This window comes from Lissotriton helveticus, chromosome 1_2 (genome assembly GCF_964261635.1).
Source record: "Lissotriton helveticus chromosome 1_2, aLisHel1.1, whole genome shotgun sequence".
Lineage (NCBI taxonomy): Eukaryota > Metazoa > Chordata > Amphibia > Caudata > Salamandridae > Lissotriton > Lissotriton helveticus.
In genome coordinates this window covers 259,689,764-259,716,742 of record NC_136058.1, presented here as the reverse complement: position 1 = coordinate 259,716,742, position 26,979 = coordinate 259,689,764, and the positions used below count along the sequence as shown (strand labels likewise).

The following is a 26,979-nucleotide window of genomic DNA, read 5'->3' as shown; positions in this document are numbered from 1 at the left end:
TGTGGTCTGGACACCACGGACTCACTGGGACGGGCCATGTCCACTACGGTGGCGATTCGTCGCCATGCCTGGCTGAGATCTGCCAACTTCTCGCCAGACGTCCAAAATACACTAATGGACATGCCATTTGATGGCAGTCGCCTATTTGGTGACAAAGCGGACCACGCGCTGGAGCGCTTCAAGGACTCCAGGGTCACGGCCAAGTCCTTGGGTCTCTCGACCCAGCGCCAGCAGACGGGTTCGTTTCGGCCCTTTCGTGGCCAAGGGAGGGGAGGTCCCACACGGGCTGCCAGCCACGCGGCGCAGAGCGCTCCCCAGCGCGGTGGCGCCCGTGGTTTCCGCCGTGGTGGCGGTAGAGGCCAGCGTCGTGGTCAGTCCACGCCTCCCTCCGCTGCGGCATCCAAGCCTTCCTAGTCCGAGCTTTCGGGCTCACGTGACGCCAGTGGGTGGCAGGGTTCGCCATCACCACTCCCGCTGGCGCGCGATAACATCGGACAGGTGGGTGCTGCAGCTTGTCCGAAGGGGCTATGCCCTCCCCTTCGAGTCCACTCCTCCAGCCATGCCACCGCAGAACCACCGTGTGTCGGGGGACCACTTGACGCTTCTGCAGGAGGAAGTTACGGCCCTCTTGGCCAAGGGGGCCATCGAGCGCGTTCCTGGGCCAGAAGTAGGGTGTGGTTGCTACTCCCACTACTTTCTGGTACCCAAGAAGGACAAGGGAGGCCTGCGTCCTATCTTGGATCTACGGAACGTCAACGGCTTCCTCCGGAAGGAGAAGTTCAAGATGTTGACTTTGGCTCAGGTCTTGGCTGCTCTAGACCCACAAGACTGGATGGTGGCGTTGGACTTGCAGGATGCGTACTTTCACATCCCCGTCCTGCCGGCCCACCGGCGTTACCTGCGGTTCACGGTAGGCCACGAGCACTTTCAGTTTATCGTGCTCCCATTCGGCCTTACCAGCGCCCCACGGGTGTTCACGAAAGTGATGGCGGTGGTCGCAGCTCATCTGCGCCGGTTAGGGGTTTCAGTCTTCCCCTACCTCGACGACTGGCTGTTGAAGGCGGGCTCGCCCCAGACAGTCGTCCACCACCTTCAGATGACGGCAGACCTCCTGCACGAGCTGGGGTTTTCCATCAATGTGCCGAAATCACACCTGTGTCCCTCTCAAAAGCTCCTTTTCATCGGAGCGGTTCTCGACTCGGCGCAGTTTCGGGTTTATCCTCCGGAACGGCGGGTCCGGGATATTCAGGCTCTGATTCCCATCTTTCAGCCGTTATCCCGGGTTTCGGTCAGGTTGACGCTGCGGCTTCTGGGGCTGATGGCCTCCTGCATCCTTCTGGTGCATCACGCCAGATGGCGGATGCGGGCTCTGCAGTGGGACCTGAAGTTTCAGTGGGCCCAGCATCAGGGCAACCTATCCGACCATGTCCTGATCTCGGAGGGCACTGCGAGACAGTTGCAGTGGTGGCTTACGGACCGCGATTGGGTCAGGGGCAGATCCCTCTCCCTTCCCCAACCGGAGCACGTGGTTGTGACGGACGCGTCCCTCCAAGGCTGGGGTGGCCACTTGGGAGAGGCGGAGATCAGAGGCCTCTGGTCTCCGGCGGAGTCCCGGCTCCATATCAACATGTTGGAGCTGCGGGCGATTCGCCTAGCACTGAAGGCATTCCTCCCCTTTGTCAACGGGAGTGTAGTGCAGGTGTTCACGGACAACACCACCGCCATGTGGTACTGCAACAAACAGGGCGGTGTGGGGTCGTGGACCCTTTGCCAGGAGGCTCTGCGCCTCTGGCAATGGCTGGAACGTCAGGGCGTGACTCTGACGGTTCAACACCTGGCAGGTTCTCTGAACGCCAGGGCGGACGAACTCAGCCGTCGGTGCTCGGTGGATCACGAATGGCGTCTGAACTCGGATGTGGCGAGAGGCCTCTTTCAGCAATGGGGAGAGCCTTGGTTAGATCTATTCGCCACAGAAGAGAACGCGCAATGTCATCAGTTCTGCGCGTTGGAGTTTCCAAGACGGCACTCGCTCGGCGACGCCTTTCGGCGCGAGTGGAGTTGCGGTCTGTTGTACGCCTTTCCGCCTATACCACTTCTGCCCAGAGTGCTGAAGAAGATCAGGCGCGACCGGGCCCAAGTTATCCTTGTGGCTCCGGACTGGGCTCGAAGGTACTGGTATCCCGAGCTACTCAGCATGACAGTCGGTCCCTCGATCCGCCTGCCCCTTCAGGAGGACCTTCTGTCGCAGCAGCAGGGGACGGTCCTCCACCCGAACCTGTCCAGTCTCCACCTCCATGCGTGGAGATTGAGCGGCGACAGTTGAGGCCATTTGACTTGCCTCCTGAAGTCTGTGATGTCATTCTGGCAGCCAGGCGTCCCTCCACAAAGTCGGTATACGCCTGCCGGTGGAACAGATTTGTGGCATGGTGCACAGCAACGGCTGTGGATCCCCTTTCTGCCCCTCTGTCTGAGGTTCTCCTCTTCCTCCTTTCCCTTGCCCAGCAGGGCTCTGCTCTGGGCACTATCAAGGGCTATCTTTCTGCCCTTTCCGCCTTCTTGAGGCTACCTGATCAGCCATCTTTGTTCAAGTCCCCTATTGTGTTAAGATTCTTGAAGGGCATCGCGCACATGTATCCTCCAACTCCGTTCGTGATGCCTCAGTGGGACTTGAACCTGGTTTTGACTTTCCTGATGTGCGCTCCCTTTGAGCCCCTTCATTCCTGTCCTCTCCGTCTTCTCACCTTAAAGACGGCCTTCCTGGTAGCCATCACCTCTGCCAGGAGAGTGAGTGAGCTCCAGGCTCTTTCTATTCAACCTCCTTTCTTGTCTGTTCATCCTGATAAGGTGGTTCTTCGGACTAGACCTTCTTTCCTGCCCAAGGTAGTCTCTGCTTTTCACATTGGGCAGTCCATCACCTTGCCCTCCTTCTTCCCGCCTCCGCATCCTTCAAAGGATGAAGAGCGGCTCCATCGTCTGGACCCAAAACGTGCGCTTTCGTTCTATATGGATCGCACACGCCAGTTCCGGGTGGATGACCAACTGTTTGTTGGCTACGTGGGTGAGAAGAAGGGAAGGGCGGTACAGAAACGGACCATCTCTCGGTGGGTCGTCCTGTGCATCAAAGCATGCTACTCTTTGGCTCGGAAGGAGCCTCCTGTTGGGCTGAGGGCCCATTCCACTCGGGCCACGGCGGCTACTACTGCCCTGGGCCGGGGAGTCCCTTTGCAGGACATTTGCCAGGCGGCCACGTGGGCCTCGCTGCACACCTTTGCGAGGCACTACTGCCTGGACAGTCAAGTCCGGAGGGATGGCTTCTTTGGCCGTTCGGTCCTCCAGGACTTTCTGGTGTAGGTTGTATTGGTTCGCAGACCCACCACCGGGGTTGGTATTGCTGGGGTATCTATTCTAAGGTAAGGAATCTAATACTAACCTGTTTCTTTCAGATGAACAAGTTACTTACCTTCGGTAACGATATATCTGTAAGAAACAGTAGTTAGTATTAGATTCCTTACCGCCCCACCCATCCTCCCCGTTCTGCGAACTGATACCTAGGGTTAAGGACATCCCTTTCAGGTCCCTAGTTTTCAAATGGCACCAGTGTTGGTTCTCACATGGCTCTGCGTGTTCTGGCGCGGAAAAGCTGTGTGCAAAGAACTGACGTCAGCGCGCGGAGGCGGCGTCTATATACTCCAGCGACGTCATCACGGCGCACGACGCCGACGACGCGGAGCCGCAGGGGACGCCTGCAGACGACGCCTACCGACGCGCAGGGGTACTGCTACGCAAAAGTTTCCGGATCCAGACTGACGCCTGGGGATATTCTAAGGTAAGGAATCTAATACTAACTACTGTTTCTTACAGATATATCGTTACCGAAGGTAAGTAACTTGTTCGTCACACACCCCAGCTAGCCTGCCAATCTTGTCCTACTGGGAGGAATTAAATGCTCTGTGTGGGACTAAGTTCATCCCAATAACATCCCCCCCCGCAAAAGGCCTTACTACTAACGGTCCCTCTGATAGAACTTGTGAACCTCCCCTACCACCCAATGAGGATAACATTCAGGCCACTGTGGTGTTGCCGGCCCAAAGTATGAAAAGGAAACATGACGGGACAAATGATTGCGAGCTCCAACCTAAAAATCAAAAACTTTGTATCGATCCCCCAACGCCTGCCACAAACTCCATCATACCCAGGGGGGTCGCTGAACGCTTGGATGATCCTCTATTGCAATTAATGCCTCAGCTTGAACAATTGTTAAAATCTGTAATGGCACCCCTGCTAGAACGAATTACTTCTTTAGGGGATAGGCTGACAAGTATAGAGATGGCTATTAAGACTAACTCTTCATCTGTTATAAATATGGCAATACCCAATTGTACCACCTCACCTACTGTACCTGCAGGCCCTATGCTGACGGACATAACAAAACCTGCTTTCGTTGATAGACAACTTCCCAGCATGCTACCCCTAATTGATACTAGAACCGGCCGTAAACCCTTGAACAACTCAAAAATAAATGTCCGGACTACTAAACAGCCCCCTAAGTGCCAACCTCCACTGGTCACTAAAATTGTCCCCAAACCCTTATTAACAAACTACCCAGCTGCTAGAGCAGAGCCAAACAGAGCAGCACATATAGACCTGCCCCCGGAAGCCGCCCCCTTTGTGCTAGTTCTCTCTGGAGTACCAGCTCCCTCACGCAGGAAACCCGAGAGATACCAGGACCTATTACACAAGGTCACCTTCTGGCTAGATAAAAATAGACCACTGCCACCCAATAAGGATGGAGGTATACTGAGTGCCAGAAGGGTGGGCTGGTTAGGCTCTCTACCTAAGGACATTCCCGGGGACCTAATCCTTGTTAAATTTAGGAATAGGAACACTGTCCCCTATTTACGATCCTGCCAGCCCCACGTAGGTGACGGCCCCATCTGCATTTGGGATTTGTATGATTTTTATCCATGTACCTCATACTGATCCCCTCGAAGATCTACAGTATAAACACTGTAATGCTTGAGTAATGAAGTTTACTCTTCAAACTAGTATTCTGATAACTTGCACGAAGAGCCAGTAGCTGAGTGACAATTTTACTAACATATATTTCCTGGGTAGCATTCTTGAATTGACTTTTTTTAATTGTATTTACGTGTACTTAAACGTTTTTCACTGTCATTTATTTGTTTTTAAATAAGACTTTTGAAAATTCTAACTGTATGTATAAATTTGTATATATTAGATATGTGTTTTGTGTATGTATTTTATATGCTTGTCTTTTATGAAGGAAAACTTCGAAATAAAGACGTTAAAACTGGAACTGGTAAAACTGGCTTACAGACTCTGTTCAGTCGGACTCGCATTGACTTTAATGGAAGCCTGTGTCCCGAATGAGAATGCAGGCTCCCATTGGAAAAAGGGGTGCGTGGGGAAAACCATGCACCCTGGGGCGGGCACCCCATGGTGCCTGCCACATTATGCATGGTTGGGAAGAGAGGTCCCTTGGGTACACCCACGGGCCACATTCAGACTCCTCCGGGTGAAGGAGTGCCCGCAATGGGCCCCCAAAGACCATTTCAAAAGCCATTTTGTCTGTCAAACTGATTCGGTATGGCTGTCCGAATCAATCATCATACTTGCTCATTCGGAAACTCTCAATTGGGCTGTACGATTCGGCTCCGAATGACTCTGACTACCAGAATCCCATTTGGAACCGATTCGGACACACCATACAGCTTCCTTGCATTGTACTCGGTCGTCTGGAAAGGTGACCGATTCGGCAGGAAACAATGGTTCCGAATCAGATTCGACAATAGCGAATCCCATCCAGAGCCCTTCCTAACGGCATTGTAATCGCCTCTTAGTTTTGCCCAAAAAATTTGACCTTCTCTGGGTTTGTTTGCTTTGATCAAACGAAATGCACAGTGAAACCGGTTCTGAAGACTGCTGCTGTACACATATGCAACCAGAAAACAAGCATGAAAATGTATATGTACAGTTTACTGTAGTGTCTGTTTCATCATATCCAGCACATGGCAGTGGATGGTAGCAACTTAAAACAAAGCCCCCTCTTCTAAGTTGACCTGACCACCTCAACTTGCTGCAGGAAAAGTGTTTCCAAGTTTACATTGACAGTCCTTTAGTGATGCTGCTGTGCATGACCTGTTTCTAAAGGTGACCGTACTTATGGCGAGCATCTGGTTGATTCCTAATCCACTGGCACTGCCACAGGTGTGGAATAACGCAGTTCTCTTCTTTCTGCAGATCCCCTCATTGTTCAACATCATCATGACCTCACTCATTGAGGTTACCTCTCGTACCTGTGTTGAATAACCAGTTTGTGTGGGGCGCCTGAGCAGGAGGAGGACATTTTAGTGCGAACTTGACCCGTTAGGGTATCAGAGCGCTTTACAGGAATCCGCAGTAGTATACAAAAGACTTGGAGGGGCTGGATACAAAGGGATAAAAGGGACAAAGTACAATTTATGTTTCATTTTGCGAGAAACGAAGGTCCCACGGTCTATGCGGGATGCCCGGAGGTGCCAGGAAGATAGTGTCAGTGTGCTCCAGGGGATGCATTAGAGAGGAAATACAGCAAGGTCTTTGTGTGAAATAGAAGTAAAAAATGTAGGCGAGGAATGTGCCCATTAGGAAGGTTTTGGCATCCTTTTTTAATCGAGCCAGTGAAGGGATTCTTCTGATGGCTGGCGTGAGTGAGTTCCATATTCTTGGTGCGGCCGCAGAGAAAGCCTGATTGTAAGTTTTCTTTTTCCTAAAACGTGTAGGTTGGAGGAAGAGGTCTCTGGTGGACCGAGAGTTTCTGGTTCCTCCGGATATCACGAGTTTCTGGGCAAGAAATGCCGGGGAGTTTAAGTATAATGCCTTGTGCATGATACATGCCATTTAGAGTTGGATTCTGGCCTGTAGAGTAAACCAGTTCAGAGCTTTCAGATGTGGTGAAATGTGGCCGAACTTCCTTGAGCCGCTTTGAGGCAGGCTTTTAAAGGTGCCAGGGATATCTTGGGTAAACCCGAGAGGGTGGAGCAGCCATATTCCAGTCTAGAGATGACTAGTGCCTGGACTGCCATTTTTAGGTCGGGAGTATCAAGGAAGGGTTTCAGTTTCCTTAGATAGCTCTGGTGAAATCTGGCTGATTTGGCCATCGAATTGATGTGGTACCGCATGTTTAAGTTGCAGTCCAGGGTTATTTCCAGGGATTTGGCCGAGTCCACGATGGTCGGAGGACAGTTTAAGGCTGTGATGGCCTTAATCCAGTCTCAGGGTTGGTTTTGGGTGGGGAAATTAGAAGAAATTCTGTCTTCTTTGCATTGAGTTTGAGCTGATTGGAGGAGAGCCATTGGACAGTCCATTTCAAGGCTTCATTCAGGGAAAGAATCTCCTATAGAGAGGAGATTTTGATGTAGATCTGGGTGTCGGCAGCGTACATGTGGTAAGAAATATTCGCTGTGTGTAGTGCTTTGGCAAGCAGTTCTAGGTAAAGGTTGAAGAGGGTGGGGACAGGGTAGATCCTTGGGGGACACCAACCGTGACTGGGGAGGGAGCAGACAGGTTACCATTAATTAGGAATCTCTGTGACCGGTTGTGGAGGACGGACTCAAACCATTTAAGAACAGAGCCATCCATTCCCATCCTGAATTTGAGTCGTTCGAGTAGTTTCTCATGGTTGACTGTGTTGAAGGCCAAGGAAAGATCTAGGAGGATAAGGAGACAGGTTTTGCCTTGGTCAAGGGCTTGGAGGGCATCCTCCACGATGTGGAGAATGGTGGTTTCCGTGCTGTGCCAAGGCCTGACACCGGATTGGAAGTCATCTAGTAAGTGGAAATTGTTGATGTGCTGGCTCAGCTGCTGTTGCACACACTTCTCCAGAACTTTAGCTAAGAGTGGGATGTTAGAAATAGGTCTAAAGTTGTCGGGGGAGGCAGGATCCAGCGACGTTTTTTTTTTAGAATGGGGAGAACTTGGCCGGCTTTCAGAGAGTCGGGTATGGATCCCTGAAGAGGGGAGGCGTTAATTATTGCAGTCCCGCTATGCATGATGGATTGGGTGGCGGCAGCTAGGCAGTTAGAGTGGAGTGGGTCATTAAAGTGGTTGTTTGGGTTAAAGGTGGAAAGGATTTTCGAGACGGAGTGTTCGTCATAGATTTTGAAGTTGGTTCAGTGTGCATGGTTTTTGGGTGAAGCCTGTGGAGGCAGCACGGAGGGACAAGGCAGATCTGGAAGGGGTTGCGAATAAGTAGCGGATCTAAGTTCGTTTCTTAAGGCTGTGATTTTGTCAGAGAAAAAGGAGGAGAATTCCTCTGATGAAATAAGTGACTTGGGGTTTCTTTCGATGTTTTGGCCAGTTTGTTTGATTGGTGTTTGACCAGTTCGAAGTGTTTGTGGGGTCTGTTCTTGGCGTTCCCCAGTTCGGATCAGAAGAATTATATTTTTGAGTTGAGGATGTTTCAGTTGTAGTAATTTCTGGCCTGGCGGAGGCGTTTTAGATGTATGCGGCTGAGGGGTGCTGTCTACAGGTTCTTTCTGACTCCCAGAGGGATCTTCTTTCGCTGCTGAGGGACCCACTGAACCAAGGGTTTCTGTCTTTAATTTTGGATCTTTGTAGATTTAGCGGGGCATGGTCATCTTGAATGTTCGTTATAGCCACTGGGTAATGATCATTGAGGTCATTGACTGTCCAGTTCGAAGTGTTTGTGGGGTCTGTTCTTGGCGTTCCCCAGTTCGGATCAGAAGAATTATATTTTTGAGTTGAGGATGTTTCAGTTGTAGTAATTTCTGGCCTGGCGGAGGCGTTTTAGATGTATGCGGCTGAGGGGTGCTGTCTACAGGTTCTTTCTGACTCCCAGAGGGATCTTCTTTCGCTGCTGAGGGACCCACTGAACCAAGGGTTTCTGTCTTTAATTTTGGATCTTTGTAGATTTAGCGGGGCATGGTCATCTTGAATGTTCGTTATAGCCACTGGGTAATGATCATTGAGGTCATTGACTGTTGTGATTTGGAGGCGGGGGGAGGGGGGAGGTCCGACTTGCCGCGAGCTGCCAGTTCCCTGGGATCAAATGTGTAGGGAAAGCTTTCTACCTATCTCTGTGTGTCTTGCTGATAGTTGCAGGCTTACTAGCTTTCACTGCATAGAACAAAATCAGTTGTGGAGGTGGGAGTGACGAATACCCTGGTTTTCATATCCTCCTTCTGACAACACCATAATCCTCTTGATTTCAGTCATATATGGCCAATATCTCTGGTAATTGGGGAATGTAGACTTTCCTTCAAGGATCAGAGCAGCTAAGTTTTAAAGACCTGCTACAGACTGAGTCTTTAACAAACTTACCTGTCCACCCTTAGGAAACTGTGTGTCTTTAAGACGGTTCTGATCCAAAATGTTGATATGAATTTGAGGGGATTTCATGGGTAAAAGACACTCCTTTCTGGGTATAGTCTCACATCTTCGACGTTATTTCATGAAATGGGATTTTTATAAAGCCTCTCAGATCATCTTTCACATAATGTATGACCTAATAATACATATAATTTCATTAAATCACTCACAATTTGGAAATACACTCCTACTCGAGTCTGTCATTTACTGCTGAATTCACTCAGAGTTTGTGCTTTATTTTACCACCAGCTCAAAATTGTTAATTAACAAAATATATAATAACATATTTGTCTAATGCTTTGCATGGGCACACAGCAGTGGATTTTCTCTGAAAATAAAATTCAAATTTTGCGGAGTATATTAAAGTGCACTAATTATGCAATGCAGTGATCTTACTTCTTCTGCTGGACTATGCAGACCCTTTCCTGCTAAAGGTGACCGACATCCTTTGACTCGTTCACAGTAAGGCTGCCATGCTGGATATTTTAGGCTTTGTCTGTGATGACTAATGAAGCTCCTGCTTCAGGACTTGCAGAAGCTCCCAGTCAAGAACCATGAGTTCTCCAGTGTACGGGTGTCTTTCATAGATTCACATGCCTGAATCATTCCCCGTCGTCGGAGTGGGAGTGCCACGGTACATAAAAAAGAAATAATATGCCATAATATCCTTAGAAAAACTTGGTAATAACCAACCAGGAAGTAAAGTAGCCCAAGCTACAAGAGAAAAAACTTCCACACTCATGACTATCCTAGTAATTTTGTATAGTCCAAACTGCAGCCAATCAGGCGACAGCACCCACCAGAAAGTTCTCCCCAGAGACTCAGGCTCTCAGATTTTCTACCGCACGTCGTGTGAAGGGAGTCTCCCTGAGCTCTGCTCAGTACTTCTCTTTTTCCTTCAAGATTCCTTGATTTTGAGATGTCTTACTCAAAGAAATCTTTATTCAGGCCTTGTGAGTCTTGTGGTAAGCCCCGGCTTTTCTCTGAAGATCCCCACAAGAAGTGCATTTATTGCCTGTACCCGGACCATCAGGTGAAGGACTGCAAGATATGTAGGACCTTCCCTGAGAAGACCCTCAAGAACAGGGAGGGCCGCTTGCTTTTGTGGCTACAGAAGCTCAAGGATCAAGATAATCCTGTAGGATTGCCTCTGGGTCTACTACAGATTCTAGGAAGAGAGCTGCTGAAGAGATGTTATCTTCTCCTGGGGCCAAGGTTGTGAAGAAGCAACAATCTTCTAAGGGGTCTGAGAGGCCATATACTTCCAAGGCTACTCCCCCTGCTAAGAGCAAACTTTTGCCTTCTACACACCCGAGAATAGCGACCAAAAATTTACCTCGGAAACCAACTTTTGAGAAGACTTTTCCTCAGAAGAAGACCCTGTTGTCAACGGCGCCGTCAACAACTCCTTCGTCGACGAAGGTTTCCTTCGACGCATCTTCTACGGTAACCTTCTCTTCACCTAAACCTGAGATGATCATGTCGACAGCTTCTCCTCCGTCGACATTGGTCTATGTCTCAGTCAAGCCTATCTCGTCGACGAGAGAATCTTCATCTGCCATCGTCAGTGCCCCGTTGACGGCCAAGCTTAAGAAGATTCCGTCGACACCTACACCGTCCAGATCGTCAACAAAGACTCCATCGTCGATGAAGGCTCCATCGTTGACTAAGGCTCCATCGTCGACGAAGACTCAGTCGTCGCCGAAACCCTCCTCGACCTTATCATCGTCAGGATCCATTCCTCCGTCGACGAGCCCGTCAACGATTCCTCCGTCGACGCCGCAACTGTCTACATGTACAACCAATCAGGTTTGGTCACCATCTATGGCTTTAACATCAACGCCGAAGCCTTCTTTGCTACAGAGACGTGGTTCTGGACTGGAACCTTTATCTCCATCGCACCTGTCGCCTCACAGGGTACCCTTACAGGTTCCTGAGAAATTGCTGGACTCTGAGGATAGTGAGGAAGATTCTGATTTGGATGGAAGGTTTGGAGCAGCAACAAGTCCTTCAGAATTGCTCATCAAGTACCAAGAAGAAGATCAAGATGATCAACCTTTGCCTGAGCATGTGACATCACCTATTACTAGTTTCCCCACAGCTCAGATGCCTGTGGCATTACTAACGAATCTACAGCACATGATTAACGATTATTACAGGCGTTTTCCACCATCTGAGTCAGCGGACTCCGTGCCTCCTACACCTGTGGTGCAAGCGTCCACGTCTGATTTAAGGTCTCCAAGGCCTCCTTCGCCTGTCGCTTCCCATCATCCTGAAGATCACCAATCATCTGACGAAGAAGAGTGAGAGGAAGGTGAAGTTGATGACAGATCCTTGTTGTCGGAGTGGGACGATTATCAGGTCCAAACACCTTCTCCTTCACCTCCGGTTACTATAGATTCACCTCCAGTGGATATTGGAGGTTTCCACCTGCTTATGGACGCAACGATTCCTTATTCCGATGGAAACTACACAAGAGGAATGCTTCCTCTATGACTTCAAGGACCAGCCAAGGAAGCAGACTAAGTCAATACCAATTATTGAATTCATCTGGAAAGAGGGACTTAGGGTGATGTCCACTCCGGCATCTATTCCTCCAGTACTGCCGAGAATAGATAAAAAATATAAGGCACCTGACAAGTCTCCAGCTTGCCTTATAGGGCACCCAAAGTTAGATTCGGTGATCGTACAGGCTGCACAGAAGCAGTCCAGAAATCCTTCTTCCCCGATCACAGCCTCACCGGATAGAGACGGCAGTCGTCTAGATGCTATTGGGAAACGTGTGTCTACAATGACAGCAACTACGGTCCGGGCTGCAAACTCTTTAGCCATTCAAGGCAGGTACGACCAGCAAATGTGGTCGGACATTTCACCGTTTATCAACATGCTTCCAGAACCTTCCAAAACAGAAGCTCTGAAAATACTGCAAGAGGGAGAGAGATTATCGGCCGAGATTATAGACTCTGCAGTTGATGTGGCTTCGACTGGATTCAGACAGCTAGCGGGGCCGCTGTCCTGCGCCGGCAAGGCTGGTTAAAGGCGACGTTGTTTCGCCAGTAGGTGCAAGCTAAGATCTTAGACATGCCTTTCGACGGGGAATTTTTGTTTGGCCCGTACGTAGAGGAAGCCTTGCAAACAATCAAAAAGGACACGGAAACAGCCAGATACCTTGGCACCCTACAATTTCGAAAGCTGCCCTTTCGGGGTGCGAGAGGATGTGGATCGTCCAATACTAGAGGAAGTTATAGTCAGCAATCTTCCTACAGACCTTATCAGGAGAATCAACGTTACCAGTCCCAACGTTACCAATCTTACGGCCAGCGCAACACAACTTATTCCCAAAACAAAAGGAAGTCTGCCTAGCGCGGAAAAGATTCCAATAAAATGCAATGATTGTCATCACCTGCCACCGCTACTGCCGCATTCCCACATAAAAATTGGAGGAAGAATCTCAAAATTTTACTCAAAATGGTTCTCAATAACGTCGGACATGTGGGTCTTAGACATTGTGGCCAAGGGCCATGCCCTCGAATTCGAAAAATTTCCTCTAAATGTTCCCCCAAGGGGCCCACCTCCATCTCATCTCAAGGAGTTGTTTTCCCAGATCAATCTGATGTTAAAAAAAGGAGAAATCGAAAAAGTCCTTCAGGTTCAGAGAGGAACAGGATTCTATTCCAGATTCTTTCTAATAAAGAAGAAATCTGGGGAATGGCGTCCAATTCTAGACCTTCGTGCCCTCAACAAGTACTTGAGAAAACTATAGTTTCGGATGCTATCACTCCAAGAAATACTGCATCTTCTATCGGCAGGGGAGTACATAGCCACCTGGGACTTTCAAGATGCGTATTTCCACGTTCCCATTTTACCCCGTCACAGGAAGTTCCTGCGTTTCAGAGTGGCTGGCAGGGAATTTCAGTTCAACTTCCTCCCCTTTGGACTACGCTCATCTCCCAGAGTGTTTACAAAGGTCCTAGCTCCAGTAGCAGCACACCTCCAGCTGGAGGGAATACAAATATTTCCCTACCTTGACGATTGCCTTATCAAGGCGAGTTCTTACACAAACACAGACATCCATGTCCAACGGTGTCTGTCTCTCTTCCAGTCGTTGGGTCTATCCATCAATCTCAGCAAGTCGCAACTGGAACCGTCCCAAAGACAAGCTTTCTTGGGAGCAACCTTGGACACACAGCTGGTCCGAGCTTTCGTATTGGACGAGAGACAAAAGAGGATACAAGACATGGCTCGGGTTTTACTATCAAGAAGGTCAGCTTCAGTCCGACAGTTCAAGTCTTTTCTGGGAATGGTTTCTTCTTGCATTCCCTTGATACCGAATTGCCGCCTCAGGATGAGCCCTCTTCAGGAAGAACTCAACCTGCAATGGTTGCAGGTCTCCGGCTCATTCGAAGATCTTATTCGAGTCACCCCTCGCATCCGAGAGGCTCTTCTCTGGTGGATCCAGGAAAGAAATTTACAGAAGGGTTGCACGTTCCTTCACGACGCGCCAAACTACACAATCACCACAGACGCATCCCTCGAGGGTTGGGGAGCACATCTTCAAGGGCTGACGTCAGTGGGAAATGGAGCCCTCAACAGAAGGTCTGGCACATAAATCTATTAGAACTAAGAGCCATCTTCCTAGCCCTCAAGTCCTTTTGTGCAATCATTCAAGGGGCCACGGTATTGGTTTGCACAGACAATACTACAAGCATGCATTATTTAAACAAACAGGGAGGAACTCGGTCGGTTCATCTATCTCAAGAAGCTCAGGAGATATGGACATGGGCGATACGACACAGAATCAATCTTTTGGCTGTTCATGTACCAGGAACGGCAAACGTTCTAGCGGACACCCTCAGCAGGTCAACGGTGTCCACCCACGAATGGGAACTTCATCAACCAACGGTGGATCGGATTTTCCAGCAGTGGGTTCATCCCAACCTAGACCTCTTTGCGACCAAGAAGAACAGCAAATGCCTGTTCTTTGCAAGCTGGCATCCCCACAGGCACTCTCAGGGGAATGCGTTTTCGATCAACTGGTCTCAAATATATGCTTACGCCTTTCCTCTGATACCGTTGGTTCCCAGAGTTCTCCGGAAGATGAAGAAAGAGCCGTGTCGCCTGATTCTCATCGCCCCCAGGTGGCCTCGCCAATACTGGTTCACCGAGCTCATTCTCCTCTCAGAGTGCGATCCAATACAGTTTCGACCAATACCGAATCTCCTCTCCATTCAGAATGGTCAGATTTACCATCCGGACCCGGCCTCTCTAAAATTAGCAGCTTGGCGCCTGAGTACCTTGAATTTACCCATCTGAATATCTCTGCAGAATGTAAGGAGGTACTGGCTAATGCACGAGCACCTGCTACGATAAAGACGTACAGACTTTAATGGAAAAGGTTCTGTATCTGGTGTCAATCAGCTGGGATTCATCCTTTTCAAGCAACGCCAGATCAGATATTGCCTTTTTTCTTACACCTGGCTAGATCAGGTTTATCTCACGCAACACTAAAGGTTTTCCTAGCAGCCATTTCAAGGTACCGTCAAGATGGGTCCACCTCTCTTTACTCTTCAAGAATAATACAGCAGTTCTTTAAAGGAATTTTCAGAATGTTTCCTCCGGTATGTCGTCCACCTCCATCATGGCATCTCAATATAGTGTTAGCGCAGCTCATGCGCCACCCTTTTGAACCAATTCACAAGGTAGATTTAAAATTCCTAACATGGAAAGTGTCTCTGTTGTTGGCTTTGACTTCATCTAGAAGAGTCAGTGATGTCCAGGCTTTTACTATCCATTCACCTTTCTTACAGTTCATGTCCAATTCAGTAGTGCTCCGCACAAACCCAAAATTTATGCCTAAGGTGCCTTCAGATTTTCACCTGAATGAGACAGTCATCTTAAGGACATTTTTTTCTAATCCGCAATCCCCTGCGGAAAGGGCATTGCATACCCTTGACATCAGGAGATGTTTAAAGTTCTATTTACAAAGGACCTCTGCAATACGCAAATCCAATGAATTGTTTGTCGCTTATGGAAAAATACGACAGGGGCAAGTGGTGTCTAAACAAACCATAGCTAGATGGATTTCTGCAGCTATTGACTTTTGCCATAAACATGCAGGAAGACCTTAACAGGCAACTGCAAGGGCACACTCTACAAGAGCTGTCTTCCTCGGCTGCTCTTTTTGCTGTAGTTCCTCTTCAGCAAATCTGCAGAGCAGCGACCTGGTCTAGCAGACATACTTTCACCAAGCATTATTGTTTTGGATGCAGCCAGCGGGACTGATGCTTCAGTGGATCAAGCAGTTCTGCGTAATCTTTTCAGATAAGGTGAGCCTCTGTTTTCCCTCCTCTGTATTGCTTTCCAGACGCTTATTTCATGCCTATTATTATGTACATTCTCATGTAACTGCACATTTTTTCATGCATTTAGGTATGAGGCATTTTAATATATGATTATGTGTTTTTCATATGTACAAACTTATGCTACAGATGGCGTCTTCCAAGCATTATTATATACTGCTATCTACTCTGATTCAGACATGTGAATCTATGAAAGACACCCCAATACTCGAGAATAGTTACTTACCTGTAATCCGTGGTACTCCAGTATTGGTGTCTTTCATAGATTCACATGCGACCCGCCCATCTCCCCTCGTAGGCTAGGTTGTTTTACCTTCACTCCTGTGCGAGAAAATCTGAGTGCCTGAGCCTCTGGGGAGTACTTTCTGGTGGGTGCTGTCGCCTGATTGGCTGCAGTTTGGACTATACAAAATGACTAGGATAGTCATGAGTGTGGACGTTTTTTCTCTTGTAGCTTGGGCTACTTTACTTCCTGGTTGGTTATTACCAAGTTTTTCTAAGGATATTATGGCATATTATTGTTTTTTTATATACCGTGGGACTCCCACTCCGACGACGGGGAATGATTCAGGCATGTGAATCTATGAAAGACACCAATACTGGAGAACCACAGATTACAGGTAATTAACTATTGTTCGTCTTCAAGAGCCTTTGCACTGTGCACAAGGACATAGTGACAAAATGCCCATATATAAGATATCTGGGGCCATATTAGGTATTGGCATTGTTTGCACCTGGCGCACCTTTGAAAAGGTGCGCCACGTGCAAACAATGCCAAAGCGCCCCATTATGGTGAATGCTCTGCCCTCAGGGCAGCTGCGAACTCACACTGCACTGGGGCAGCGCATTTATGTGAAAACACTGAGCAGCCACTGCTTGTTTTCACAGTGCAGGTGGGTGCAGTCCATTGGACCCCCTTTACACCCTGCAGAGGGCTGCGGTCAGGAGGCGCACTGACAGTGGCCACCTTTTAAATGGCGCACTGTCAGTGCGCCTCATGAGGGCCTCTTTGACTCTGAGCCCGCGGCAGTAATATGGCGAGCCGCAGAGTCAAAGGAATTCCCTCATTTGTATAGGGCACGCCCCTTTGCTTTGCAAATGCGGGAATGCCCTCTGTTGATAGCGCTGGTGCTTTAGGTGCGCCAGCACCATCAGTATTATAGAAGCGTACGCACAAGCGTCTGCATCCCCTTCTATATTAGCAAAGTGCCCCGGGGTCAGCAAAGCCGTGGCTAATACGGTCCCTAGTGACCCAAAACAAACTAGTGATATTCATGGCACTTGTAATTGTCAATTCCTGGTTAACCCCCGTTTTAAAATGGCAGCCTGAGAGTATGACACTGACTGCCCAGTGATCCTTTGTTTTGGGTACTCCTACTGTGCAAAGTGCATAAAAGTTAAATGCTCTGTTAGTGCAGTGTAGCATCCATATTGTGCCAGGCTCCAGTAACATTTATTGGACTGAATGAAAATAAAAAAGCAAAGATACTTTAATGCATCTGCATTTAAAGTAACACACTCTGTCAGATCGCAGTGATGTAATGATCTAATTTAAAGAAGTTGTAGATAGCCGGTTTCCTTCTGCTACATTTCAGTGATTGATGACCTGCTGCCTCTGTTTTCTGCTGTTTCATCAGATTAGTGGTTTTTCTGTGCTATTTCAGTTCTTGATAACCTCCTGGTTTAGTTTTCTTCTTTAATATTTCATGGATTGACTCACTGGCAGATATTTCCTCCGCCATATTTTCAGTACTTCATCACCCACTGGTTCAGTGTTCTGCTATATTTTTGTGATTGATGGCCTATTGACTTAGTTTCTTTTATGATATTTCAGTGAGTGGGAAAGTATTGGCCAAGTTTTGTTCTCCTGTATTTCAGTGATTTATGCTTATTGACCTAGGGCTAGATGTAGGTAATTTAAATTTACCGATTCGAAAATATCGAATTTTACTGATTCGGTATTTTCGAATCAATAAATGCTATGTGGGTAAAAAATCGATTAAAAAATACCAAATCGTTAAGAATCGGTATTTACCGAATCGGTAATTACCGATTCGGTATTTACCCGATTCGGTATTTACCATTCATTCCTATGGGCCTGGAGGCCCATATGACTGAATGTCAATTACCGAATCGGTAATTACCGATTCAGTAAAATTAGGAAAAAGTCAAGGGTGTCACTTTGACACCCTGTTGCACCCCTGATTAGTGCTTGAGTGCACATGTGGCACACATACAAGCCCTAAGGGCATGTATGTCGGTCACATGGCACAGGTGTAAATGCACAGATTTGCATTTACATAGGAATTCATTATTTACCACCACCTAATAGTTGGTGGTAAATAACGAATCCTTAAAGCCCAGAAGCACTCTTTGAAGAGCTTCCTACATTTCATTTACCGATTCGGTAAATACCGAATCTGTAAATGCTTCTTCGGTAAATACCAAATCGGTAAATACTGATTCGTTATTTACCAAATCGGTAAATGTGCCTCCTACATAGGAAAAGTCTATTACCGGTCGGTAACGGCGATTTCGGCCATTACCGACCGGTAATAGCCTTCCTACATCTGGCCTCTAGTTCTGATCTGTTGTATTTCCGTAATCGGTGACCTATTGGCTTCCTTTTTTGCGATAGTTCAGGGATTGGTGGCATATTGTCGTGATTTTTCTTCTGCTACATTTTAATGATTGATCACGTCTGAGATTTCTTCTGCTATATATCGTCCACCAATGATGGGCTTACTTCTCGATTACTGTATCAGTGATTAATGACATATTGGCTCAGTTATTTTCTGATATATTTCAGTGATGATACATTGACCCAATTTTCTACTGCAGGATTTCTGTGATAACATGGACGAGTTAATGCATAGTAACCTTTGTCTCTGCTTTTTGACAGATCGCAGCAATGGTGGTGGCCATGTACCTGTATTGCCATATCGATAATAAGGCATAGATTCACCAAGGAGACCTGGAAAGACACTAATGACCAGACTGCAACATCTATGGAGGGTTGGGGGGGAGGATTGGATGATTTGGCTTTTGTAATGAACTGATTTCCTGACGCTAACCTGTTGCCAAGACCAAGAAACACGAGAATTTGACTTCATGAAAGACCAACCTAGGGGACTACATAGCACTTTACAAATAATTGTCATCCCGCTGTACTTCATTTTCCTCCATCTTCGTGGCCACTGCTTCCCAGTTGAAGCTATGGTACAAAAGACTTACGGCATATTGTGAAAAATGTGTGGTCTTAATTCTTCCCCCATCCAAGAAAGACTTACTGCAGGCTGTGTTGTCAGGCCCGTTGCCAATCTGTGCTTGTTTACCAAATGCACAAATATTGTATGTGGGACGAGTTTCATACCTTCCTGTCTTTAAGTTTGATGCCTTTATGCTGTACATAAAGCTCTAAAATGTTTTGTTCACCTTCCCTAAATGGAGGCTTGTAGTAACTTGAACTGGCCTTGTTGACTAATTTCTGGCCGGCTTCTCCTTGTAACTCTTTACCTCTCTGTGCTGAGTGTGGCATTTACATTTGGGCACTTAAGGAGCAGGTTCTGTAGTTTATTAGCAAAGGCTGTACCTCGACAGGCCACAGATGCGCTCGTAAGTCCATGGTGTAACCAGAATCCCACACTCCATTCCATCTGTATGTCTTGCACTTCAAGTCTGGAGACGTGTGCATCCTCTGGTTTGATAGACTGCTCCTCTACCCTGCGTTCTTGCAAGCCTTCATTGCTAAAAGAATGCAGCCCCTATATTGTTTTCATAGTTTTTTTTGCACACCTCCCAGGATTTACTTTCCAGATAGTCAAGTCTTACTGTGGTCTCAACTTTCAACATTTCCAGGCAGGAGCCCACCCGGTTTCGAAAGATTATGCAGGTGGGAGAGCTCTAACGTCATCCACTGCTGGCAGTGGATGTCTAATTCAATCCAAAGTACTTGCAGTTACATTGGGAATTTCCTTTTATATATCCTGAAGCCCCATGCCAACATTGGACCAAGTACTGTTTCCATTATCTTCTTGAGTTTATAAGTTGTGTTTGTGAAGAAGAGGTTTGTTTGCCTCTTAGAACTACACATACCCTTTGTTTATCTGTGAAAAAAATGAAAATGACAATTTTCTGAGTCTCAAACGCCATTTCAATGATAAATTTAGCTTTTTTGTTGAATGAGATTAGTCTGCAGTAATAAGTGTTTTTGTGCCAAATCCACATTTGCCTTGTATTGTGGATTTTGTCTCGTTTCTATGATGCCCAAAGCTGAAATCCACCAATTTTGTCAAAGACTGTGCCTCACAGAAAGAGCTGCTAGTCTAACCTTTTGGTGGATCATGAAATGAAGTGGCACAATCAGCAGGCCTGACTCCCTAATTAATGTACTTTCCAAAGATTGGTTATTTTCCTGTCATGTTGTGATGATCCAGCTTCTGGTGATTTAACAGACAGAATTCACATTTAACCTTTGATATAGGAAGGAATGAAGATGTTGCAAGTACCTAAGTAATTATAAATGCCTGTCCTTTTACAACAAATCTACATTGCCGTATACAGATTGCCTTATACTGTGCCAATCACATGCATTGTCTCTGTTCCAATCACCCTAACAAACAATGCGTCAGCCTTCAGCTGGAACCCAGAATATTAGCGATAACTATAGAGGGTAATGTACACATCTCTCACTTTAAGCAGAATGAGTAAATCTTACATATTCCCTGTATTCGTTCTATTGGTTCTGATTGTACTTGTGAAGGGTGGCATTCCTTGAAAGCTGTCGGCAGTACATTTTGTGACAAGCATCACCACCTCACTTCTGGACTGTCTGGACTATTGCAGACCTTCCAGTCTTCAGATCTGGCGTTTCGTTGTAAATTCCAGGATTAATCAGTTGAAAGGCCTCGTCTAGTGATGATTCACTCTGGCAATTCATCGTATTATTTCATGAACCACATTTCCACATCTGCACCATTCTATCAGCAATGCATTTTATGAAGGAATCTCTTACTCTACAGTCTGTAAGAAAGACACCAAGACGTCCAAAATGTAGAATCTAGCAACATTCTGCTTGTTATATCCCTACCTTCTTAACAGAGCGATGAAGTGAGCAAAAGCAAGAGTGTGTCTCAAACAATTGTTCTGGTCTACGATCTACAGGGGTTGGCAAAGCAGATACCCTATTTTTCACTCCCTTTTTACTGCTCACAAATCCTTTGTCATTTCAGACTGTGCTGTTGTTCCAGTTTTTAATTTCTTTAAAGCCTTGAATGAAGGATCTTGTGTCCTGCCACACCCCCATCTCTGGGGATTACATGAAGGGCTCAAATCCTCCAAAGGACATTGTACTGTTCTAAGTTCATATAATACCAGCATGTTTTGTTCCTCCTGAATGATTTGAAACATGATTGTAAATCAGGTAGTCCTGTACATTATTTTTACATCTGCTTGTGAAATAGTAACTTTATCTTACTTTACAGTAAATTATTTTCTATTGTAGAAAAAAGAGCACTTTTTTTGTAATTTAGAATATTAAAAAAGATATGGTTGACCATCAGGTTTTGTCATAATTTTTCATGTATAAAAAGGCAAGCAAAACATGTAACGTTGAAACGTGGCAATTGAAGGCAATCTGATATTTAATATAAATAAATGGCTATATACTAGGAAAGAGAACATTGAGTTCCATCATAATGTACTTGTACCTTTCGATGAGAGCACTTTAGTTGGTGCCTGTGTTCACCAGTTACTTAAATCAACACTGTGTAGCACATTCTCAACCTTGCCAGGTGCGTCTTTCTCACACAGTTCAGTATTTTCTTAATTTGCCTCCACAAGTGAAAACATATGGCATCCACCATCTCGTGGCGTGCCAAGTAGAGGTTTCGTCTAATTTTACTTTATTCCTCCAGACTTCGCATGAGCCATCTTGCTAAGGCATTTTATTGTATGTAAGCATCTTATTACCCAGTACAGGTCAGAAGCTATGATCTTGACCCCATTGTTTTTGTACCGTCTTTTCATCGGATACATTTCTGTCGCAAAATCCACCACTGGACAGCAAAGGTGACTGTAGGTACCACCAATATGTCCTGGACCTACTGTGCAATTATACATATCCTTTGCTAATCTTTACAGTTGTTCTTGCAGACATGGTCAAAGAAGCAGTGAGCCAACATATGTTTCATCCCCTTGGGGACTTCTTCAGGGCAATAGAAGTCTGTGTGTCATTTGTGCTTCCTACGCAAATTCCGAAACGTCTGACATATACCACTCCCTGTTTCAAGACCTCATTGTGGCGTTATCTGGTCTTACTGCGCCTTACTGCAATTTTTTAATCATTATTTTAGGACCTACATCTTTTGATCTGCTCATAATACCTTTTGACTACAGCAACTGTCATACTTTATGCTGTGGGACACACGGCTACACCACTGAGACCAATATTGTACACTTATTTAGTTCAAATACAATCAGTGCTTTAAATGGTCTGTTATTGAGTACAGGCACCTTTTTAGTTTTGGGAGGGAGAGTACCGACACTTCCAAGAGGAATTGAATACTTTTAATTGTAGAGTACCGGCACTTCTCAGAAACAAGCAGGTACTCTGGTACAGAGTACCTGCACTTCTGTTTTTCCATTTCAAGCACTGAGTACAATTGATACACCGACATCTGCTGCCTGGAACATGCTATCTGTAGGAACAACTGTAAATCGTTTTATGATCTCCCCTTTGTACGTTGGTGGATTTGGTATTTGAGGTGCTCCTCTGCTGACAATTTTAAAACAATAACGACCAGATTTAGAGGCAATGAGTGAAGAAGTGCTCTACCTGCGCAACCCACAGACTGCCTGCCTCATGTAGAGATGAGAGAACCTTAAGTATTTCGTCATCGTAGCACCCGTTGGCTTTGTTGATGGAACACTTCCTCTGACGGCCTTACGGAATAGCGGCTGCCTTAGGAAGGAAATTATACCAACCGCCCTGTTCAAAGTGGAGGTATAATGTTTATGGGGAACGGGGGAGTTTGGGTCCAACATTGACAGGCAAATCTGGTAGTGATAGCCAGGAACAAAACAATAGTGACCCCGACACCCTGGAAGAAATCTCTTAGAGTGTTGGGGGTCATTAGCCTTTTGTTTTTCAGTAACCAACCCCAAGCTCTGGTAGTTTTTTTAAATTCTTTTTTTTTTTATTCAAAAAGATTGGTGGACAGCTGTCAAAAGTGATGGCAGCCGACCACTAAACTTTTATTACTTTGAAAAGAACAACCCAATGACGGTTCCATTCAATGTATAAAGATTACTGCTTTGCTGGCAATAGTAAATTTGGCAGACGGAGTACTGTCTGGCTGTTTGAGGTTCTATCCTCTGCCGTCCCAATGGGCCCTATTCCGTCCGTCATGCCATAAATCTGTAGATTGTTCATGTCATTAGCCTATTATTATAGTTAAGTGCTTTTATCATTATTTTGACTGTAGCACTTGGTTAAAACTGCCTTCAACCATGTCATGCTGTCACCCCTGGATGTAAGGTGCCATATGGTAGAGAACCAACTGTTTCTAACTTCTATGGCATTGCTGTTTTGGACATGTTTTACTTTAATTGGATGCCTGATTACAATTTGCCTACTGCCATGCTTCTAAAAGATCAAGTTTAACCAATGGCATGACTATCTACCATATTTTTAAAACCTTGATGCAGAAGCCCACTGGAGTCCCCTGCCATGTCCTGAGCCAAGTATGCATAGGAGAAATGCTACTAAGAAGCAGGATGTTGGCCTACTGGTAAATCACAGCAGTGTTTTGGGGATGTTTTACCATATCAGGCAAGATGGTGATAGGGCAGAAGCTGCCTGGATTATTGGTATCCATGTTCGATTTCTGTACTAATGTGACCAGGCTCTAAGAGCATAGCCCCCCATAAGTAAGAGTGGCAGCACCCATTGAGATGTGATCTTTTAAGTAGCCTGTGTCAGACTTCAATATTGACTTTGAAAGTTTGTGTGGAAAAACAGGTCTTATAAACTTCCTCGCTCCGTCTTGAGCAGATAAAAAAAACCTTAAGTAGCCGGTAGGAGCTGATATGGATGCCTCATTTGACAGCTCAGTACTTGGCAGTTATGAGCCTTAAAGTTACCAATTTTGTCTGACAAAAAGGGGGCGGGGTGATTGAAGAAGATCAGCAAAAATGGTCAGGCAATTTAATCGATGTCTCTTCAGTAATTTTGCCCGGCGTTAAACGCCTCTAATACCTTACAAAGATTATCAAATAAAGAGGCAGGCGCTGGAGACAGGAAGACAGGAAACACGTTTTATTCCGACGGAGCAGAACACATCAGATCGGACAACAAGGTATCGTCTTGAGGTGCTCTCTGACAGGCTCTCTGAGACCTGGTCTTTTATACACTGGTTTATGACATGTGACAGTTCTTTATTACAATAAAGACATTGTGAAGTATGAGGATGACATCCCCGGCACCCCCTTAGTTCCGGCCCATTCCAACACATGACAACAATAGAGGCCCTTACCCCCCATACGACAGGAGGGGGCTATCACGCAGCTGAGTGTTTCGCCGATTCCTTTGGAATGTGTGTGCCTGAGCGAATCTCAAGGGGTGGGGAGGTCATGATCAATAGTAGCTCCTTTGAAAAGGGTCGAGTGCATGCAGTAGTGGGCAATAAACTGTACCCTCAGGCCAAGGGATGACCAGCGGTTCGTACAGACAATCTGGCTCAGAGGAAGGGGTCATCAAAGTAGAGGTATTCATGGAAGGAAAGGATCAGTGTGGATAATCGGAAGGAGGTGTTGGTCAGGCACGGGGTGTGATTCCTAGAGACAGAGTCATGTGGAAGAGGAGGGTTCATGACTTACGCATGTGGATGCGGGGTCAGCCAGGGTGCATGGGGGAGGCTTGCAGGGACAGGGAAGTGTGCTGAGGATCGATCGTGAACAGGGAGACCATGGTACCTAAAATGGCTGTCGTGTATGTTCATACGTGAGTCTGCAAGATGGCGCAGATGATGTTCAGTACACAAACTAAAATTCCACAGTCCTCCCTTTTAACATGTCTCGCCAGCTTGTCAATTCGGATCTATCCCCATAAGACCACGTATTTCTACCTCATAGAGGGGGCTCATGTGTTCAGTTCGAAAGTCCAAAGTCTTAGGGCACATACAGTTAGAAATGAGTGAACACAAAGGTGGCAGACATTGAATACCTAAGCAGCATCCACACAGTACCACAACTGGTATCAGTATAAATGTAAACAATCTCCATCCCCAGTCCTTCAAAGTGTCCCAAAACCAGCTTCCAAGCGACCATCCTTCTTGCTCTTGGTGAACCTCTGAGGATAGTCTGTGGAGGTGTTCAATTGCTTTGTAGACTGAAGGCGAGTTATCTGGCACGTAGGTGCAACAGCTGGAGCCGATGATGCGGCATGCTCCTCCACGGTCGGCCAGAATCACATCTAGAACAAGGCGGTTTTGGAGAGCCACCAGGCGGACTGCCTGAAGCTCAGCCGTGTTGTTAGCAAGGATGCCAGCCGTGATGTTAATGGTTGTTTCTATTGCCTGAGTTAGGTGTCGGATAGCGCGGCTGTTTGCCATTGGTCCCCACAGAGGAACAAGTCCCTTTGCTGCATCCAGGAACTGTGCTCCGGTGGAGTGGGCTTGTTCAACATCTCCGGCGCGCTTTTGCTGGTGGTGGTAGGCCGAGGCCACATACGTGGGAGGAAGAATGAAGGCGATGTAGCACGTACCCCTCCAACCTTTCGGGAGCCAGGTGTAAGCTTTGGTGCCACAAACAAAGTACATATTCGGAGAAGCAACAAAGGAAGGAGGATCAACTGAGACCAATGTTCTGGTGATGCGGCAGGAACTGTGTCCCACCAGCTGCGTTCCCTGGCCTTCGAGACACACAAGTCCTGTGACATTGATGACAGACAGAGCCACGGTCAGGGTGGCAGCTGTTTGCTTCCGCAGGTGGTAGAAGGTGGGTCTGGCTGGATTGTGGAGTACTTGCACTTCGACTCTTTCTTTGGCAGGGATGTTCATAAGGAAGGCGGAACCTGAGACCGCAGGACAAATGGGGGCAGACGTTCTTCCTGTTTTGTTCAGCCAGAACCCATAGTAGAAGTGTGACACTGTCTGACCAGAAGCGGCGTTGTCCTTGTTGCTCTCCTGCAAGAGGATCAACCAGGCGAGGCAGGAGCCATGAACTGAGAAAGGAGAAGGGATGAAAGGTATAGAGTGTTCAGTGGCATGCGGGAGCAACCCGCAGATCCAGCAGTTCGTGGCATTTGTAGCAAGGTTGTGCTGGTGGAGCAGTTGCACGAAGGAATTGTTCCAGAACTCCCTACGCCTCTCTCGGAGCTGAGGCGAAAGGGGGATCAAGTGATGCTCTTTCATGGTGTTTGGCTGTACAGTGGCCAGCAATGTCTGGTGAGCGGGTGTGCTGTCTTCCAAGATCCAGAAGGAAGTCATGAGGAGGAGGCAAAAGAGGAAGACAATGAAGAAGGCGATTGTCTTTGATTTGTGCAAATTGTCAGTCTTTGGGTTCCTGTAGTGGGTATTTCCTGTTGCTTTCATTATCTTCTTATCTGGCGCTTCCATCATCTTCTGATCTGGCGCTTCCATCATCTTCATCTTCAAGGTGCTCGGTAGTGGGCAGAACCACAGACTTTGTTTAGCTTCTCTCCGGGTAACCCTTGGTTGGTTTTGGGTCACCGTTCTGAGATTTTAACTTAGTCAGTGGCCTACTTAGCCGAAGCTCCCCCCTTTCGACGCAGGAAATACCCTTCCCGGGATGGCACAGTGGGATCAGAGAATTTTGCAAGTTCAAGTGCCTCGGTATCAGGATAGCAGTTCAGTGATGGCCGATCTTTGTTCAGGAGCTCTTCTTGGGTGTCGACGTTTTCTGTTGTGGCCAGGGTCGAGGAGACCTTCTTACAATGATGGGCGTGCAGCCAGTGCTTCTTTCCCTCCACTCGAAGAGCCGTCCGAGTGGTGATCAGTACTTGCCAGGGGCCCGTCCACCGGGGTTCCAGACTCTTCGCTCGTTGAAAGTTCCAGACTAGGACGTAATCTCCCGGTTGGATATCGTGACCGGGGCCCCTGGAAGCATCGGGGATAGACTGCTGCACCTGTTGATGAATGACAGTCAACGTTTTAGTTAATTTGCACAAATAATCTGACAACAGGACGTTGGGGACGTCGTGAATGGAGGT

General features: G+C 47.0%; 1 protein-coding gene across 3 annotated transcripts in view; it reads left to right on the top strand.

The window, feature by feature from the left end:
- TSPAN1 (tetraspanin 1) overlaps positions 1 to 21,309 on the top strand; it is a 412,115-nt gene extending 390,806 nt beyond the window's left edge. For all 3 annotated transcript variants that reach the window (XM_078671704.1, XM_078671705.1, XM_078671702.1), the window contains exon 8: positions 18,652 to 21,309. In XM_078671704.1, coding sequence (XP_078527830.1) covers positions 18,652 to 18,708 — 57 coding nt within the window. In that variant the 3' untranslated portion in view covers positions 18,709 to 21,309. The remainder of the gene's footprint in view (positions 1 to 18,651) is intronic.
- Positions 21,310 to 26,979: the final 5,670 nt, after the last annotated feature.